Genomic DNA, 19,653 nt, shown 5'->3' on the forward strand with positions numbered 1-19,653 from the left:
GGCCTCAGAGATTTGCTATTTTAAACCCTCTGGACTGAGATACGCGAGTGCCCAAGGGGCTGACACAAGCCAGCCAGCTGTCACTTTCTAGGGCCAGGGACGCTGATAAGGCAGCGCTGCCGTGAATGGAGGACTGGACCTTCCATCACAGCCCCTGACCCGGGCTCGCTCAGCCGCTGCACCAGGTCCAAGATGCTGTAATGAGAAGGGAAGAGTCTCAGGCTGCTTTTACCACCCCCCCCCCCCAGACACATTTGTCTCGGGTTTTTGCTTTTTTTCCTCCTGCCAGAAGAAGGGAAGCAAACTGTTCCCAGTCCCAGCCCAGGAGCAGGTGACCGGGAGTGTCTTAGAAAGAGCAACTTTTATTAGAAAAAAAAATGGCACAGAGAAAACAAAGTCCTTTCCAAAGCCCAGCAAGCAAGATCAGATCCAGGGGCAGTAGAGCCCCACACCAAATTTGGACACCGCAATAGTTGCTCACGGCACAGCCCTAGCCCATTGAATGGCTCTGGCACAAGGATTTGAGCATCATTTTATGGGCTGCCCATGGCACCTGAAAGCTGGCCTCAAGAGAGCACTCCTCTTCCCTGCTGGGTGGGCTCAGCAGCCCAGGGAGTGCAGGACCAGGGGGCTGCGCAGCCATGGGCAAAGGGCTCAGGAAGAAGGGTGAGAGGGAAATGGGGTTTGCAGAAGGGGCCCAGCACAGGGTGCTCAGCTCCATGCAACACCAAAAATAGGGTTGTGGCCAGCCCACCCCTCCTGTATCACTAAGTGAAAGGGGTCGCTGCTTGTAGAGGGCAGGGGAGAGCAAGGGCAAGGTGGATAAAGGCCAAGGCTCTGGCTCTGGCTTAGCTCTGTGCTGGAGGGAAGCACCAGGGCCATCAGGTCCACCCTCCTTCCATAAAGCATATCCAAGCTACGCTGGCACCCGTGTGACTTAGCAAACACCGTTTGCCTTTGGTTGGGTCCCTCCAGCAGTGACAGCCTAGGAGGGGGGGTGACATCTGCCTGCCCCACCTCACCCCACATAAGCCAGACAGCAGGGATGGACAAGGTCCATGGACATGCAGCTGAAACTCCCTTGGCCAGGCAGCTTCTTGCCCCACTGACATGATCCAGCTGCCAAGGAGATGTGTAGGTTGATCCTCTTTGCAAGCGGTTGTGGGGCACAGCCAGAGATTAGAAGCAAAACACCAAAATATTTTGGGGAAACAAGGCAAGAGTCTGCCTTCAGCACTTGCAAGGAGTCTCCAGGCCTGGGTGCTCCCAGGCAGGCAGTGAGTGAGGACTGGGGGCGCAGGGATAATCTTCCAGCCTTCTTCATTCCCATCCCACAAGCAGAAGACCCCGGCCACCCGGGATGCACCTACACGTGGTGTGGGAGACTCTCAAGGCAGTGGACTGCTGGACGGTTGGGTAGGGCTAGGCTTTGATCTTCAGAGCAAAACAGTTTTTCCCAGATCATCTGATATTATTACAACTGATATTATTACAACTGGAAAAGAAAGTGAGAAACAGTGAGGCCAGGCCTGAGGATGCAAACCCCCAAAGGCAGCTACTTTAACCAGGACCATACTTGTCCCAAACAGAGGATGGGTCATGCAGGCATCCCCTAAATCCCACCACATGCCACTTCCCTTCCTCTTCCAGACCAGACCTCTTCTCACCCTAACAGCTGCCTCCAGCTGTCCCCTCCTGCTGACCCCCCTAAGTCATGGGGTCCTGGATGTCCCACACGACCCCTCTCCCCCCCATAGCCTGGTTCTCCCACACCTGCCCTGTGGGTGATGCACCAGTGGGCAGGTCCCAACTCTGACGCTAGCTCAGAGAATGCACTAATTTTCAAAGCAGTTCCATGTCTACCTTGGTGTCTCCAGGGTTGTCTCCAGGCTGCTTTACCCAGACATCACGGTTTGGCAGGCTGTTTATTTTCCTGATGTCCTGCAAACAGGAGAGTCATAAGCGGCACAAGGTTTTCCCCATGTGCATCATGTGCAGTGTTGCCCTGGTCTGACTTGAACGAAACCTTGAAGCATACATGCTCCAGGTAAAATCAGCCAGCTTTGAGATCCTGCACCTGGTAGACCCTCAAAACCAAGTGCAGCTCCAGCCCACAGAGATGGATGGCAGCAGGCATCATTATAGGGAAAACTGATAAAGGAGCTGCAAGCTTTACCCAAGAGTGACCCCAGGAGCAAACCTTTTCCTGGCAGACAGAGCCAGCACACCCTCCCAGTACAGACACGTTTGGGCAGTGCTAATCTCTGCAGCTCAGCACTGGGGGTGCCTGGGCTTGCCTGCCCGGACTGCAGGGCTGGGCTGGAGCTGCCCCTCCTGGTCCTGTACCCAGGCAACTGCAGGAGACTCTGCTAAGAGCAGTGGAAAAACACCTCATTGCTGTAAACAGTGATACCTCCCCAGGACCTGCTGAACCTCCCCTTTCCAAGTACAGTAAACTACCCTGAGGCCAAAGGGTCTCTTGTCCATCTCCCTCACATACATGCCCCTGGAGCAATCATGGTGACAAAGTGATGACCTCTGAGTCCCCTTAGCTGGACACTTTGCACCCACAGCTACAAGACACCCTACTTTTGGGGACTTGGATACACTGAGGGATGCAGATCACTCCGGACCCCACATGCAGCAGGACCTCTCAGTGCACACACAGGTCTCAAAGTCCCACAGAGCCCAGTGCTGAAGGACTGAGCATACGGCTCATCTCCCAGTGGCCTCCAGGACAGAGCTAGTCCTCCAGACACTGGTAGATATGGGATCATGTTGGGGTGATCTCTCTCACTGGTGACAGGTCAGGTCCCCATGCATGTCCCTTGGGACACGCACCCAGCTGATGCCTGCTCCCTCCTCACCCCACCAAGGGCTGGGATCAGCTGCTTCGGGCACTTTGGGTTCAGGATGAGGGCACAGCAACAAGTAGAGCCCTGACGTCTCACCGTGGTGGCCCTGCAGCACCCAAACCTCTGACTCTGGCTAAACTCCTCTCAAACCCTTTAATGGGTTCAGCCAAGGGTTCATCAACCCTTCAAGCCCCACCACCCCAGATGCAGGGACATGTCCCACCAGGCTGCCTGGTCTCAGGGCTCTAGCCCGAGGTCTTGGTGCAACCCAGTACCTTGCTCTTTTCCTCTTTGGCAGGCTCCTGAGCTCGGCTGATCCACAGATTAATGCGGGATGTCACTGATCCCGGGATCTTCAGGTTGTCCTGTGGCACAGAGAGGGACACCAGCATTACAGCACCAGCTCTCCCAGGACAGTCCCCAGGGCATGGGGAGACTGAGCAAACCCGCAACAGGCAGATACCAACCTACACCTTGGCTCTTTCCCAGCTCCTGAGATACCAGCACATTGGCACTAACCCACACACCACCAGAGCACAGTTTTGGTGGCAGCCAGTGCCCAAGCCCAGCCTTGTCTGGCACCACTCAGCAAGCACCAAACTCCCACCAAACTGCACCCAGGCAGCAGCCTGCTGGGCTGTGTGTTGGTATCCAAAGAGGGGAAGATTCGTCCAAAAAGTTGGTGGCTGCCCTAGCACAGGACCCTACTGGAAGGTCCTTGCTTGGGCCAGCTCCTGCCCTTACCTTCCTGACAGCAAGCGGCTCAGCCTTGCTGGGAGCGCTCGCCTCGAAGAAGTTGCGCTTGCTGGCCACCCCCTCCGAGGACAGCAAGAGGCTTTTCTGAATAGTCAGAGACGATTTCACCACCTCCGAGCGCTGGGAGGAGAGAGGGGCATCAGCAGGGGCCATGCTGCACCCCAAGCAGTAAAAAGCAAAGTCCTGCTTCTGGCCCGCGTCCCGAGCCCATTGGGGTCTGCTCCTTCCCTGCCTATCACCAGCTCATGGGGTTGCCCCACTGCTCCCCCCAGCAGGACTGTGCAGCATCCCCATGACCATCTTCAAGGGATAACCCCTCCCAGCTCCTAAAACCCTGAGACCGACCCCTTTTTCTGCCTGGGACCATCTTCTTCAACCCCATTAGCATTGGTTGTTCGGTGCAGCTCAGTCCCTTTCTCCCTTCCCCACTCAGCTCCAGGCCACCCCTCTCCCTCTCCCCACACGTGCCTCCCATGCCAGTCCAGCTCTGCCAAGGGTTTTCGGTACCTGCACAGCCGAGGTGTACTTTTCCAGCTTCTCCCCAATGGTGGTGCTGCTACCTGGGATCCTCAGACTTGCACTGATGAAGAAAAGGGGAGAGTTGAACACTTGGGATCTCCTGGGACACAGCCCATGGTCCTGGAGGACTCCACTTGGTGGGAGAAGACCCTGTCCAACCCAGGCACTCCTCCTGCATCCGTCTGCCAAGTGAACCAAGGCAGCTCATTCCCTGCTGGTGATTGAGATCTCTGGGTCTCACCATCTTACTAGGGCCACACTGTACACTGAAAATAGCTCTGAGCTCCTCAGTTTACCCTACCTTCACCACCGCCAGGTCTGAACTGCATCGTCACCGATATCAGTATGAGTTTGCCTATTAGTATGCCTAGGAGCAAGCCCAGGTGCCCGTAAAGCCCCACTCCTCTGCCCTGCATTCAGAGGTGGGAGAGGGCAGCCTATTGACTCCCTGCATTCAGACCTGAGCCCTTGGTTCCTCCAGAGTTTTTAAGCCACCTCTCCCAATCTTGCCATGGAGATGTGGAGGATCACTTGATCTGGCCACCAAAGCCAGATCAGGTTGCTTATGGACCTGTATAGTGGGTTTTGGTATCTCCAAGGATAGGACCCTGTTGTGGTGCTGAACCACTCAACACTTAACCACTCCTGTGCAGACACAAGCGGCAATGAGAAACTGCATCAACCAAGACACAGCAGGGGCTAGCTGGGGCGATCTTGTACAGATGGAAGCTATATGTTGGACATTGTCCTGTCCTCTGCTAAGCATCACTGCCCGGTCAGCCAGGCACCCTGGGGACCGATGTTCAGCAGACCTGTGCCAGGGCACTCACTAGCTGGTACCAGGTCCCATCACCTCCTCCTCCTCCTCCCTTGGAAAACAAAGGATGACAATTCCTGCCCAGCAAGACCAAAGTAACGTGAAGAGAGGTGCTGACCTCCTTGTGAGAGGGCTTTGGCTTTCTTCTTTCTGCTTTCTTGAGATCACCTGGAAGACACAAGGAGAGGAGATACTGGAGCCATCTTTGGTTATCAAAGATAATCATGGGAGAAACTGTCTCAGACTCATCTCCCCCATTTTCAAGCAAGCTCCATTTTCACCCACACCAGAGCTTATCTCATATCTCAAAGCTCTCCAGACTAAAGACACTTTGTAGTGCTAACAGTTTTATTCCCAATAAAGCACCATGAAAGTCAATTAAGCCTAGCCAGTCAGCCCTGATTCACAGCAGGGAGGATCTCAACAGCTCTTGGTTTTCCCAGCCTCTCCAAGCACTTTATTCCAGAGATCTTTTGCAGGAGCTAGAATTGAAGATATTCTCAGGGATGTAACAAGGGACAAGAAAGAGGATGGATTTTATTTTTATCCTGTGCTCTCAGAGAAGACTAGAAGAGCCGGAGGGTGGATGGTCACTCCTGTGACTCTTTGGAAAATCTGAGGACAATGAGCTCCCTGTTTTCTCATCACTTCCCACAAGTTTCCATGCCAGCACAAAGCGTACGAACATGGGCATGTTCATCATCACAGGCCTTCGGTCAGACACAGAGAAGGAAAATGGAGGAAAGACTAAAGCAGAACTGCAATGCCCAGATCAAGGGTGGATTTTGAATGCACTTTTGGGAACAGACTCTGCCAACATAACCTGGAGACCAAAGCAACCCTTCCTTCCCCCCATCCTCCACTGCCTATATGGGAGTCTTTCTCCCACTTGCTTTAGCTCTTACCCGAAAGGAAACAGTTCTTGGGCTGGTTCGTCTGATGGAGCTACTGTAGGTGACATGAGTTGGAGAAGTATCTGACTTTTCTGCAGGTTCATCTTGGGTGGGAGACAGCTGTATTACCTGCTTTGAGGGATTCCTGGATGGTTGCTGAGGAAAAAGCAGACGTCTGATGCATCCCTGCAGAGTCTGCAGAGAAGGCTGAAGTGCAGGGAGCAGAGCAGCCAAGGTGGGAACTGGTTTGGAGGCAGGAGTTTGAGATCAAAATCCCCCAAACCTTCGCTGTCTCACTTGGATACGCAAAGCCCCAAACACCTCTTCAGTGAAACCGTGATGGCAATCAATAGGGGCTTGCTGGAGAAGGTGATCAGAATAGTACATGCAAGGAGGGAAAGGAGGTGGTGGGACCCTGTCCACCACCACATGGTTTGCAGCTCTCAGAAAAACCTTCCCCAAAAGCCCACGGGTCCCATTTCCCTCCTGGTACTTTGGGGCTCTCTCTCCCGCTGTTGTCCTCCCAGCACCCAGGACCTCGCACCCCAAGGGCTGGTGCCTTGTCCATTCCTGCTCACCTGCTGGTCCAGAGATGAGGTCACCACCGAGGCTGTCTTCTCTGTGCTGCGGCTTCCCTGTCTGGTAAGGATCTTCACTTCGCGGAGCCGGCAGCGCCCCAGCTCCAGCGATGCCTGCTGCGGCAGCTCCCCCACCTCCTTCCTCTGCTCTCCCTGAGGAGTCCCCACACCTTGCCTCTCCTTGTCCTGGAGCCGTCCCCTCATCACCACCTTCCTCTCCGAGGCTGGCTCCAGGTGCTGGTCTCCTGGCAAGTCCCCTCTGTCCTTGGCCGCATCCTGACCCCGCTCTCCAGCCTTGATGCTCTCCTGCCCCACGCGCAGCTGTGTCCCTGCCTCTGCACAGCTCACTCCCAACCCTGGCTCCTGCTGCTCCTTCTCCTGCCTCAGCTTTTCAGAGACAGTCATCAGGGACTTTGTCCGTCTCCCTTCTTGTGTCTTCAGCACCTCCGAGAGCTTATGCTCTTCCTCATCCTCCGGAGACACTGGCTTCACCAGGGATTGAGGTCTAGAGACAGAGAGACAAAATGGAGGGCAAACCTCAGCACCCTGGGGCCAGAGGACTGGCTTTTGTGCTGCAGGTAAGGTTAACCCAGGTGAAAGGCTCTGGGGGGGAATGTAAAAATCCCACCAACATCCTGGAGGCATCCCTGCAGACCAGGCCTTGCAGTCACACTCATCCCCGTCACCTCAGCTAGGCTCTCTGAGGACAAGTTTGGATTAAAAGTCTTTTTTTCCTTTTTGTAGCAGAGATTAAGCATTTCTGCAGTCTCATCCCAGGACATCAGCATCCACGAAGTGCTGTGCCAAGGAGCTGTGGGCTCAGAGCAGCGTGCTGGGTCTGCTGCTGGATGGGACATGTGTCTGTGTCTCTTCACTGGACTAGGAAAAATACTACTATCTTTAAGTTTAAAGTGTTGATTGTAAGTAAATCTGCTATGGCAGGGTTCAACCACAGTCCCAATACATTCTGCAAAACAGTCTTTTCCCCTCATTCCCACAGGCAAACACAGCCACCAGATTTGGGAAGGGGCAGATAGGACATTTGTCCAGGGCCATGCAGACTGTATCTACACAGTTGCCAGGTCTTGGGAAGGAGATGGCATATTTGCCCTCCTTCTGAATTGCATTCACCACATGGCCAGCCTGTGCTAGCACCAGGGAAGGGGGACTTGTCCTGTCTAGCTTGTTCACATTAGTCATATCCAGCCCCCATTCAACCCGTATCCAACCCAAGCATCCTAACTCCACCCTGTCTGAAACACACAGAGAAACACCTCTAGAGCATGAGTCTCACTGTGGACAAAAACCATCTAAATATTGGACATTTCCAGGATCAATTTAGAGAGTGGGTCAGGTTGTGTAAGGGCAGCCTGATCTCAGGGCACCTCCAAATCTCAGCTCCCTGCAGCAAGGGCCTTTGGGAGCACCACTGGAACGCCCTTGGGTCACCTCCCCACTTCAGCAAAGGTCATACAACATCACTGCAAGGTTCAGAGGAGGAGGAGGACAACCAGCCAGGCTCCGCATGCTTGGCTCACCTGTCCTGCAGAGATGGGTGCCTGTCTGTTCTTACCTGCTCAAGATGCCACTGGGGCATGGCCAGCACCCACCTGATCTCAACCTCAGCACCAACCTTCACCCTGGCACACCAGCCCCTTGTGCCTTGGGACATGTTGAGGCCCATGACTGAGCCCACCAGAAATATACCCCTCTTCTTGTATTCCTCCTGTGAAGCCCAGCCTTCTGCCTAAAGGCCCGTTGGACCCCTGCTTTTCCCACAGCTCAGCCCACTCTCATCCAGAAGAGAATCCCACCAACTGCAGCAGCTTTGGCTCAGGGTTGAGAAAAACAAGGCAGCAAGCTGCGAGCCGTCAGCATCATGAGTAAGACTGATGCTAGCAGGACCCCCACACCTGCTGGAAGCTGGACTGGTGTCTTTCACAGGGCTAGGAGGTTCTTCATCCGACAATGTGGAGGACAGCATGTTCCGGTGCCTTCGCCGGCGCTCTCTTTGCTGCTCTTCTTCATCCTCAAGGGTCCTCTGCCTGGCCAAGCTGTTTGGGATAAAACATAAGGACATAGTGAGGCTGTGTCCTGCATGGGGAGCTTGCAGCTCTGATGCCAGACAAGAAAGGAGACTGAAATACCCTTGGGCAAGGGCCAAGGGGCTGATGGAGGTTGCCTTCCCCAGCTGCTGCACAGGGCTGGAGGACAGGGATGCCAACACGAGCCAGGTGTCGCAAAGCACTCTCGCTCCGCTCCACCCAGCTGATGCAGGCATTTCCCAACACAAGCACTTGACTTTACAACTCCAAATTTCTTCTACTGGAGGGAGCACTCATTTAAAAGGAATCCCTACATTAAGCAAACCTTCCAGGGAAAGGATATTTAACCTGTAACTCAGCAAGACCAGGACCTTAGAGCCACCACACAGATCTCAACCACATAAACTGGAAGGGTAGCCACTAGTGGCAGAAGATTTTAGCCCCAATGTGAGTTGTGGTGATGGCATTTTAATTTTTATTGAGCAAAAAGCCGCAGATGCAGAAGCATCAGAGGCTGAAGGCAACTGCTGACAAGGTCTGCCTGGAAATGGGGACAGCAGGAGCTCCTCTTACTCCCTGCATGTGGCTGGGACTGGGAATTGTTTATAATCACAGATTGTACCAAAAAGGCAAGGTTTGTAATCATCTTTAAAGAGTCACCTTTAAAGATTTTGTTTTGCACAAGCCAAGTGTATAAATTTTTTGGATACAATGCCATGCTGAATAAAAAGTTCTTTGGAAAACACCAGCTTTCCTTCCTTTCTCTGTACAAAACCTGCCCACCCTCTCTGCCAGTGCATGAACTGTGTTGGAAAATATTTTTATTGGCTGGATTGAGCTTTTCACAACAGTGTTCATTTACCTACAGCACTAGTCCTCAATCAGCTGCAGACACATGCAAGGGTCCCAGTGGAGCTCCCACCACCCCCAACAGCCTCACAGGGCAGAGCCCTCCCTGAACAGGATCCATCCCATTGCAGCATCCCAGCTCTGTAGCTGGCACTCCAGTTCCATCCAGACTCAGGGTTTACTTCGAATTTGACTTTTAAGAATGTGAAAGTCAGAGCAGGTCCAGGCCTGTGGTATCGCTAACGCTGTTGCGGACATGGTGACTCGCAGCGTGGTTCACGAGTTACTGTGTAATGAAAGCTGGGTCATAAATTAAACCACATTACCCCCCGCAACTATTTGCGGCTTCTGTTTTTCCTGGTCAAGGGAGGCGGGGGAGCGTGAAAGGGTTAGCAGAGCAGAACGGAGAGCAAAGGGGGGACGGGTCCTGGCTGAGAGCTCAGTGCCTGTTCGGGGACAGGGCAATGCCAGAGGGTGTGCTGCCCTTCCCTCCCACTGCCTCCATCCCCATCACCCCTTGCACCCCCAAGCAGCCTTCACACCCCAGCAGCAATCGGACCCATTCCTGGGGCGCTCCAGGTGGTCCCCGATGCTATGCTTGGCATTGGGAGAGACGGGGATGGAGAAAGCTGAGACCTGCCCCAGGGAGCCCGCGAGCATCCCCAGCCGGCTCTCACCCCGCTGGGGGACACCCCCCTGTTCAGCTCCTTGCGGCTGTGCTCGCCTCCATGGGCCTGACCCCGTAAATATTTGTACACAGCTTAGCTGCACTGGGAAGGCAGCATGGCTTTATTTGCACAGCATGGTGTGATATCCCGGTGCAGCAATCATTGCACATACACATTCCCACCTGGCAAGGTTAGCACGTGCGTATGGACGTGCCTCTGCTAAGCACTGTTGTCCCTCAAGCAGTGACAGCATGGAACACTAATGCTGGTTTAAATCCACGAGAGCCAGTTACTTCTTTGTTTTTGCATGCACAGGCTCCTTTGAAATGAAAATGAGATTTTCCTGCCTTGCATTTGCTTGGCTCCTTCAGAGGCAGCACATAACCTGGCATTATCAACATGCAGTTTCTCGTTATTTGTAATTAAGAAATCCACCCATTAAGCTATGGATTTGCTTTGCCAATCCTTCCCTCCTCTTTTCAAAGAGGGATTTATTTTTCACCATTTTACCTTTTTTAATCTCAAAGAGATGAATAAAAAAAGATAGGCAAGTCTCCCCCTGCCTTGTCCTCCCCTGCCCTGTTAATCATTAGTGCTGAGATATCTGACATTTGTGCTGTTTCAGTGAATGCTGTCTCATCTAATGAGAGAGGAGAAACTGCCTTCCTGGATTGTGAAACAACCTTGGTGCAGGACCCTGCTGGGCTTGCGTTTGGGCAGGTCCATGGCTCAGAGGAGGTGGAACTGGATGGGGCTGGGATACCCTCTGGATCTGTCCCATCCATAACGGAGGCAGGGTGTGAGCTGGCAGCCTCCAAGCAACGGGGTCTCAATTCCCTTTTGTGGGTGGCCGTGGTAAGTGCCTTACTTGAAGTGCTGGTGTTTGCAATTAAGTCTCGGAGCCATCACATCCCCTTAAACTAGGATTTCTGCTCCATTTTGTGGAAGAGCGTAGCTGCTTTTAAGTCACCATTACCCTGCCTGTGCAGCCGAGGTTAGCAGTGCTTGCCCTGGGGTCTGCAGGAGGTCCGGAGCTATTCCCACATCACCCAGGCTTCTTGTAAGCCCCTGACTCACCCCCCCGATGTCCAGGAGCCTCACCTGTCCCAGCTCCCATCGGAGCCAAAACCCACTTTTTAGTAAAGACCGAGCGGAGCAGCCAGCGCCACGGGGCTGCAGGGATCGTTCAGCGACTGCCGATGAATCAGTTCTTGCTCAGTGCCAGATGGGCAGAGGCTGCAACCTCCACACGGCAGAGCCGGCACACACACCCAGGGGCTGTATGGATACGGGGTGAGTGAAAAACCCCACAGCCGGCTCTAGAGCAAGTCTGGAGGCACAGCCCAGCCAGACTGTACCCCAAAGAAAGGCAAACCAGGCCAAAAATGTATCCAACACAGGGCAAGGATGCATTTCCAGATCCATTTTCCTATGCAGCACTCGGCTTCCCCAGGCAGCAGAAACAAAAATGTCTCTGATCTTGCCCACCCACAAGAAACTCCAGTAGCGCCGAGCTCTCAACAGGGCTGGCACCACCTCTGAAAGCAAAAACCCCCATGGCGGCTGCCCCCTCTTCCCATCCTCCCCAACACCCCTTGGCCAAGGCTCGCCGTGCCAGCAGCCCACCCTCACCCCCTCCCTCCCGCTGGTAGAAAGGGTTAAGCATTAAACCACAGCACCTACCTGGAGAGATCGGACCAGTTCCTTCTGCTAAAAGACATTCCTGCTTCCCGTGAGATTCAGAGAGCCCCTAAAACTTGTGCAGACATCAAGGCCAAGGTGCTGTCAGACCTGCGGGGATCTGCGCTGCCCGAACTCTGCTCCCCGCGGAGGGAGGAACTCCCTGCAAGGTTATTTCCCTGTGCACCTTTACCCTGCCTGCAACCCGTTTACCACCACGCTGCATCACATGGTTTCTTATCTACCTTGACAGAGGCAAGGCTGTAATTTTTCTACTAGCGGCGCGGTGCAAAAGACGCCCTGCCCAGGAGTGCCACACAAAAGCAAATCACTGCTTGCTGCCTGCTATGCCAGGGTTCGAGCAGAGACCCACGCTCAGGGCTCGATCCATCCAGGTCTCCCAGGGTTTCGGAGACAACTCCCTGCAGAGAACCTGTTTTACCAGCCGCTCTCCACCAGTCAACAACTCCTCCAACACCAGTGGAGGAGGTGAATTACCTTGGGCTGAGTGGGAGGAGGCTGGCTCCCAGGGATCCAAAACAGTCATTAAAACACCTCCATCTGGGTGCAGTCCAGCCCTTTCCAAAGAGCATGGGAGGGTCCCCTGCTACTTTCAGCCTTTTCTGGACGTCTTGGATTGAGCCGTCATGGCCTCCCTCTCATTATGAGCTTTGCTGCAGTTCCTCCGAGAACTCTCGAAGTCTCAGAGGAAGTGGCTGAAGCATGGGGGGTATCCCATTTTTGGGTGCTGAAGCCCTGTGCCAGAGGGGAGCTGTGTGCCCAGCCTCATCCCATGTCTGGACCAAATCCATCAAACTTATCGTCCCCCCGCCCCGGGCTGGTCCCGAGACCTTGTCCCCCCACGCTCACACAGGGCAACATTCTCCTTCAAAGGGCAGATGTGAAGGCAACAAGGGCACTGTCTTATTGGGGTGACAGGAGCACCCAGACAGAGCAGAGCCCGGTCCAAGCCTGGTTTTTAGCTGGGGCCAGCCCAGATGCACAGTGTGGCCAGGACCCCAGTGCTTTCACTGTTGGGGGCAGCTGGGCAGTTATCATGGCAGGTGCCTGCAGAAAAAGTCATCCAGGACCCCTTGAGTACAAATTCAGTCTCTGATCCCTGTGACATCCATCCCTCCGCCAGCCTGAGGGACTGGTTATAAGGCTAGGCTTGCCACACATGCCTCCAGCCCACAAGGGTGTGCCCGGGACCTGAGCAATCAAAGGAATTATGTTAATCAAAGGTTCCTGATTAAAAACCCATTTCTAAAAGATAGCCCTGTCAAATGAGCCATCTGCTCCAAGCAGGGCTCCTTCTCTGGTTTTCTTTCTTCTTGCAGTCACCAGTTGTCTTTCAAGTGTTTTCATACATACAGAAAATTCAGCAAGTTGTGGCGTAAGGAAAAAAAAGTACTTAAATAACCTTGCAAGCATCCTGCTAATTGCTGACAAACTATATATATAGTAGTTCAGCATCACCAAGCTACTACAAAGCAATAAACCTTTCTGATTAATGCACTGTGAGCACTTTACTTGCAAAACTCATTGCCAAAGGATATCACTGAAGCATAGGATTTAACGGGATTTTAAAAAGGATTAGACTGAACGTAGTGAAAGAACACCCCCAGCTACGATCTACACAGCTAAGGAATATAAAACCTCACAGTTTGTGATTCCTCTTATTATTAAGATGAAGAAATTCTAGACAGGCATTTAGCAGCTGGGGATTAGGCAGAGGATGAGCCTCGGTGACACTCGCCCCTCACACTCCCCCGGTCTTTATTTTCAGCTCAGAGACCTTTTGAGCTGAACATGGTTTCCTCTTTATTTGAGACCCCTCAGTGGGTTTCTCCTCCATGGATTTGTCCAGTTTCTCTCAAACTCAGGAAAATTGTTAATTTAAAAAACACCTTTCAGCAAGGAATTCCCCAGGTCTATTCCCCACTGCTGGAAAAGCTCCCTCCTCTCCTTTAATTTGGATAAGGTCCTGCTGAGCTGTTTGGCAGCACGTTGCTTTCTCATGGTTTGAGATTTTTGCTGCCACAGAGCATTTAGCTCATGTTTTCCCTGATGTTCCTCATGTTTTTTCATGTTTACCATAATCCCAAACTATCACTCCCAAGCAGGCAACAGCCAGCCCAGAGCCCATCATCTTATATATGAAGTCATGTTGGATTTTTCCCTCTGTGTGTCACTCTATACTCCTCCAAATATCCCTTGCCATTTTATCCCCAAACCCCAAGTCCTGCAAGATCTTTCTGAACATCTGCGTCATCAGTCTTCATCTCTGCTATGCCGCATCTCTTGCTATACGCAAGAATTATCAGCAGAGTTTGTTATCTCACCATCGCTTCCTATTTGCTAAGTGATTATTTACCTCTGTTTGGACTTTCACTCTTAGCAGTGGCTGACCTAAAGGTCTTTGCTTCTGGAAATCCAGAAAGTCTCTTATCTACCAGGTTGCCCTTATCCACAAGCTCATAGATGCCTTTGGCGAACACCAGTCACTTTGTGAGACCGGACTTCCCTTTACAAAAGCTATTTTGGCCACCCTGAGCTCATCAATGAAGCCCAGACCAAACTGCAGGTCCACAAAGCTGGAGGTGATGAGATTAAGCAGGGGCATGAGTCCGTGTGGGGAAGGGACGCTCAGGGGAACCAGTCTGACATTTATCCAGATCCACTCTGTGCACCAGGCTGTCATTATCTGCTGTCCCAGATCTACAACCATGAGAGGAAAACTATGTGCTCTTGGCTGAGGGAGTTGTGCCACAGGACTCTGCTGCGTGCAGACAAGTCTCTAGTGTAAAACCACACTTCTCTCCAGGTACCTGCTTTGCCCAGGGGTTGCTTTCCAGCTGCTTCACAGACCTGCATCTTCCCGAGGAGCTCAGGGAGGCCAGATCTTCAACTGATGCAGATCAGCAGAAGACACCCATTTATACCCACTAAGGAGCTAGACCAGTATCAGCAGGGTATTTTTTTTCCCTTGGGAACAGTGTCCTGTGTCTCATCCCGATGCAGAGCGTGTTTCTTTGGCTACAGGGCAGTGGAGAGCTTCCAGTTTCCACAACTGTGCTGTAATTAAGGCATCCCTCAACCTCGCCCCAGGGCCCAGCGGTGAATCCTCCACCTCCACCGTTCTTGCCCATGCCAGTCCCCCAGCATCAGCCATTGCTCATCTCCTCCCTTGGCTCCCCAGGCTCATCCCTGCCACGCTGCTGGTGGTGGAGCAGAGTCAGGAGCATCGTCTGTCCAGGCTTCCCCACCGGGCTGGGGCATGGGGCTCAATGGCCACGAAAAGGCATTTTTCACCCTTACTCAGCTGCCAACCTATTGCTGCAGCAGTGCAACAGCTCGCAAAGGTCCCACTGGCAAATGCTTTAAAAAGCTGCACTCCCCACACACACACTGAGGTCTCCCTGCATCCCCACCCTGGTGCTCTGCAGGTGCTGGGATGGTCCAGGGCTGCCCTTCCCCAGGTACAATTCCTTCAGCTTTTGGGAAGATGTGTGCGATGCACTAGAAACTGATAGTACAGTGATACCTCTGCTATGCAAAGAAAACCAGAAAGTGTCTGAGGTTGGTGTGTGTTTGCTCAGAAACTGAACAAAACCCGACCGCAGACTTTTCTGTTTTCAGTAGGAAAGGAATAACCCTTGTCCAAACTGCCTTGCACCTAGTTAGCAGAGGGCTTTTTTTCATTTATAATTCAAATTTTTTTAAAAAAAGAAATAGTTTAGACAAATCTTGGGTCAGAAATGCCACCATGGTGTCCCACAGATGCTATAGTGTCCTTCAGGTTCCCATTCTCTTCTGCAGATTGGCCTCCTCAGTAGATGCCATCTCCTGTGATGCCCTGGGTCTAACAATGAAGAATCATGGACATCCCCCAAAAGTGTTGTCAATGGAAACTTTTCAGATCATGGATAGAATAAGTGTGACTCATTGCCAGAAGCTGTATGGCAGACTGCATCCCTCATAGCACATGAAATTGGTTGCAATTAATGAGAAATCCCCTCTGATGTGAACAGCAAGTGAGAGGGCTCAGGCCACAGCAAAGGAAGATGGACAAGATGGACGTACCCCACTCAGACCAGGTGCCATACCCCAACCCAGCCTCGTTCCTCCCCAGGGCTGCAGGACCTGAACCTGGAGGGCTGCGGGAGGGGAAACCGGGGCTGAAGAAACCCATTTCTTCCCATTTTGTACTGCAGGGGACACACAGAAGTCTCAGTGATGACTCCCAGGGTGGTGGGTGGTTATGCTATAACCCTGCCGATGTGACGCGGTTGCCCCTGAGTTGCCTCCTGTGCAGCTGCAGCCACGGGGTTTGATCCTGCACCCGCAGCACTGCAGACGCCATGGGGGGGGCACGGGGTGGTAATGTTTAACCTTTACCACCAGGGACTGCAGCCTGGCGTTAACCCCCATGCAGGGCAGGGTGCTGCAGTGGTCTTCAGAAGCCATGGGATAAACTTTACCCCTTCCCACCCCGGGGTTTCCCATCGCTGCTAATCCTCCTCCTCTTCCTCCCTTTGCAGGTCCAGCCACCAGCTGAGCTGCAAATACACTCAGGGAAATATTTGGGCACAGTTCAGTTGTCTCTAGGCATGACCGATTAGTAAGGAGGTCGCAGAGCACCGTAGGAAAGGAAGGGATCATTTTAGAACCAATTAGGAGGGATATTTTTGAAAAGCCATGTCACGCCAAGCCTTTTGCATCTCTCTCACTGCAGTTTTGCCAGCAAAACCTTTCTGGTAGAAAATCATCGGGTTGATTAATATCTTTTCTGCTGTCCAATTTAATTTGCAATTTCTGTGATTTCAAGCTCTCAGTGCTTTGCTTTGCTTTGCTTTGGGGGCTCCTGGCTGCAATGGAGCAACTTGGAGGATGGTAGGGACAGGGCTTTGCTCAGTTCAAGGAGACAGGACTGACTCATGCAGTTCTTCTGGAAATAAATACAATTTCATTAGTGACTGCTCCAGCATCAGTTTCTCTCCCTAAGAAGAACCTTGCAAGTCCCCCATTCGGACTGAATTTTTAGTAAAAAGGGATTACTGCAGGGTTCCTTTCTGATTCAGAGAGAAGAAATTGAGATTATTGTCACCTAGGAGGGAAGCAACAGTGGGACTGCAGAGCTGGCCTGATACAAGGGAAGCGATGCGCATCTGGGGTTGAAAGACTCAACCTGCCCCTTTTACCAAGGGGAGAGCTGGGCTCCCAGCTGGACCAGAGCCATGGAAGCAGCTCCAGAGCAGAGGTGGAGGAGAAGATGTGGCTCCCAGTCCCCCGATCCAACCAGGAGAGCCTCATGCTCAGAGCAGACACCTGCATTTTCCCCTCGAGATTCAATCCCTGTAAAGAGATGGGTTTTTTCCATGTTTCTAATAAAACTGAAATCCATAACACTTTGTTTTCCTATGACTGATCCATGTGGTTTTCCACCAGAGATGGAAGAAAGCGGGACATGGTGACTGGGGAGCATCGTACTTTTTCAAAGTAGGGGAACTCGCAGAGGGAAGAGTTTGGGGGTTGGGTTTTCTCTCCCCACCCCTCAATCTAAAACACAAGGCAGCCATGCAAAGTCATCTATAGCCTACAACAAGTCCATGTGGGCTCTGGGCCCTTGCTGAGTACAGCCCAGCTGGTTCTTACTATGGCTGCAGAGACGTGCTGGTGAGCCCTCAGGTTTTGCTTTGCAGCAGTTTCAGGTGTCTTGGTACGCACGATCTGACAATGAGCTCAGCACGGGCACAGGCTGGCTGCCAAGCATTGACCAGAGCCTGGTCCCACAGCACCCATCACCCATATTGCCTTTCATCTCACTACCATCCCTCCCCACCCCACAAACACCACCCTCCCCCTTTTTTTAATTACTAAATTAGCATAATTGCACCAAGCTCAGAGCAACTGTTCTCGACCCGGACTTGGCTTGCCATTTTCTGCTTCTGCTCCAGGTCTGAAGAAGGCTTTGTTTCCGTGAAACAAATCTTGCGATTTCCAGCTATACCAGTTGGTCAGGTAACAGTTATTACCTCTCCCTACACACCTTTCTTCCTCTGCCAGGATCACTGCCGAGTGTGTGAGTTCCCTCTGGGGATAGTGTGTGCAGCAAGATCCCAGGACACTGCCTCGACATGGCTCCCACTCAGGGAGTGAGCTCAGAGGGGCGAGATCATAGCCAAAACTTTTTGCCCCCAGTGGTGGGGCAGCTTGGGCCATGGCAGCATCCTGGGATCTTGCCACACATGATCTCTGATCAGCTCCGAGAGCAGAGTCGCTTGGGTTGGCCAAGACAGAGACTCGCTTCCCCGGGCTGCGCCTGCCAAGAGCCTGTCCCAAGGTGCACAGGGTGAGGAGAAGCGGTCAGCAAGTCCTGGCACAGTGCTAGGCTGTGGCTGCGGCTGCTCTGCCGAATTAAGCTTGGAAAGGAAAAAATGGGTGGAAAAGGCTCTGTGTGCCATGCAACGGCTCTGGTCATGCAGGTGGTGGTCCCGGCCCCGGTTAGCAGGACGCTGATGGGGATAGAGAGTCAGGTGGAAAGACAAAGACTGAGCATCTGTGCTTGCTAAGGGAGCACATGTGTATTTTCCAGCTGACAGCCACCTCTGATCTAAGCCTAATTTTGGGAAGAGTTTTCATATTGAGTCTTAAATTCTCTGTAAAGGAGATACTGGGTGTTGTGGCAGCCTGAGTGCTAATGACCAGGCTACAAATAAGTGTTCCCATCAGTTGCCATCTGCCCTAACTGTCTTTGCCCAGGGACAAAAGTGAGTGGTTCAGCTCAGTATCCCTGAATTGGCCAGAGGAAGGGATGTGATGCCCAGAGCATTTCAGCTTTCCTTCCAGTTTGGAGCCTAAACCCAAACCCACCTCCCTTCGATGGCTCTCCCTCGCTTGCACTGCTGGCCACTGAGCTACCTGAGTCTGCTGCAGAAAGTCCTGCAAGACCCAACTGCATGGGGCCATTTTTTTCTATCCCTAAAGAAATGCAATGTTTTTCTGGGAAGTTTGAGCTCTGTTGGAGACCATGCACTTATTGATGCTGTTTCCTTCCAGCCCTGGTGCCTGTCTGGGGACCTGCATTTTGCTCTGAGCTTATAGCATTTTCTGTACTTTACAAGCTCTCTACACAGGGACAGGGGTGTGCTGCAAAACACCCACGGTGTCACACAGGTTTCAAACCATGGATGCTGCAGTTCCTCTGGATACACTGGGGACATGGACAAGGCACTGCTACAACCACCATGAACACCCCATTGGGGTTGAGCCTCAGCATCTCCTACAGTGCAACCAGGCAGAAGACCCAATCTGGTGTGAATTCTCACCAATTCTCATCTCCAGCCCTGCTCTGAGGATAAGCTGGCACATTCCCAGCTGCTTGCACTCAACCAGCTGCAGCCTGGGGGGCTGTGATACAGAAAATGATAGGACTAGTGGGGAAGCATGAGCTGTTTGGTCTGAAAGGTGGATTCATCTCATGGTCTCCTGAAACATGGCTCGAATTAAGCCCTGAAATGGGGCTGCCCCAATTCCCACAGCTCCAGTGCCTGTGATGGGGCAGCCGGTGGGAGAGTTTGCGCCTGGGTAAGCAAGCTCTGAAGGCTTTTCCAAAACCAGAGGAAAAGCAGGGGTGGGGGGAGCTGGCAGAGAGCCATCTCTGCACTGAGACCCAAGCCTTGCTGCTTGGGAGGCTGGTGCATTGTTGGAGCCTGGCAAGGGTTGAGGTGCATGGGAGGGAAGAGGGGTGGCCTGTGCATGGGGCTGGGGGGGGTCTCAGCAGAGCTGGTGGGGCACCAGGGAGCAGCCTGGGGGGCCTGGAAGAGAGGAGCCCGAAGGAAGTCTGATCCCAGGGCGTGCTGCTGGCCCGAGCGCCAGCACGGGGACATTGCAGGTTGGCAGGAAAGGACCAGGGTCTCTTCCCCACTGGGCTGTGGACCAGCACCTGCCCCCAGCCAATGCTCCCACAGTGACAAGCCCACGCGTGCTC

The 19,653-nt window shown here is 52.8% G+C and overlaps 1 protein-coding gene across 1 annotated transcript; it reads right to left on the minus strand.

Annotated features, from left to right (window-relative positions):
• Positions 1–342: 342 nt before the first annotated feature.
• Positions 343–12,124, minus strand: LAD1 (ladinin 1). The gene is made up of 10 exons (XM_030000872.2): positions 11,664–12,124; positions 8,332–8,472; positions 6,419–6,923; positions 5,853–5,996; positions 5,066–5,115; positions 4,119–4,191; positions 3,600–3,731; positions 3,131–3,220; positions 1,864–1,941; positions 343–1,495 (listed from the first exon to the last, which is right to left on the minus strand). The coding sequence occupies exons 1-10, from the start codon at positions 11,699–11,701 to the stop codon at positions 1,490–1,492; spliced, it is 1,257 nt and encodes a 418-aa protein (XP_029856732.1). The 5' UTR covers positions 11,702–12,124; the 3' UTR covers positions 343–1,489.
• Positions 12,125–19,653: the final 7,529 nt, after the last annotated feature.

Source organism: Aquila chrysaetos, chromosome 24 (genome assembly GCF_900496995.4).
Source record: "Aquila chrysaetos chrysaetos chromosome 24, bAquChr1.4, whole genome shotgun sequence".
Classification (NCBI taxonomy): domain Eukaryota; kingdom Metazoa; phylum Chordata; class Aves; order Accipitriformes; family Accipitridae; genus Aquila; species Aquila chrysaetos.

Bases quoted from the DNA above. Each gene is read 5' to 3' on its own strand.
- LAD1 (XM_030000872.2), bottom strand. From the start codon at position 11,701: ATGTCTTTTAGCAGAAGGAACTGGTCCGATCTCTCCAG. The intron at 5,997-6,418 runs GTGAGCAGGAAT...CTTTTTCCTCAG, and splicing joins CCTCATCTCTGGACCAGCAG to CAACCATCCAGGAATCCCTC. The intron at 3,221-3,599 runs GTAAGGGCAGGA...TCTGTGCCACAG, and splicing joins AGCCGCTTGCTGTCAGGAAG to GACAACCTGAAGATCCCGGG.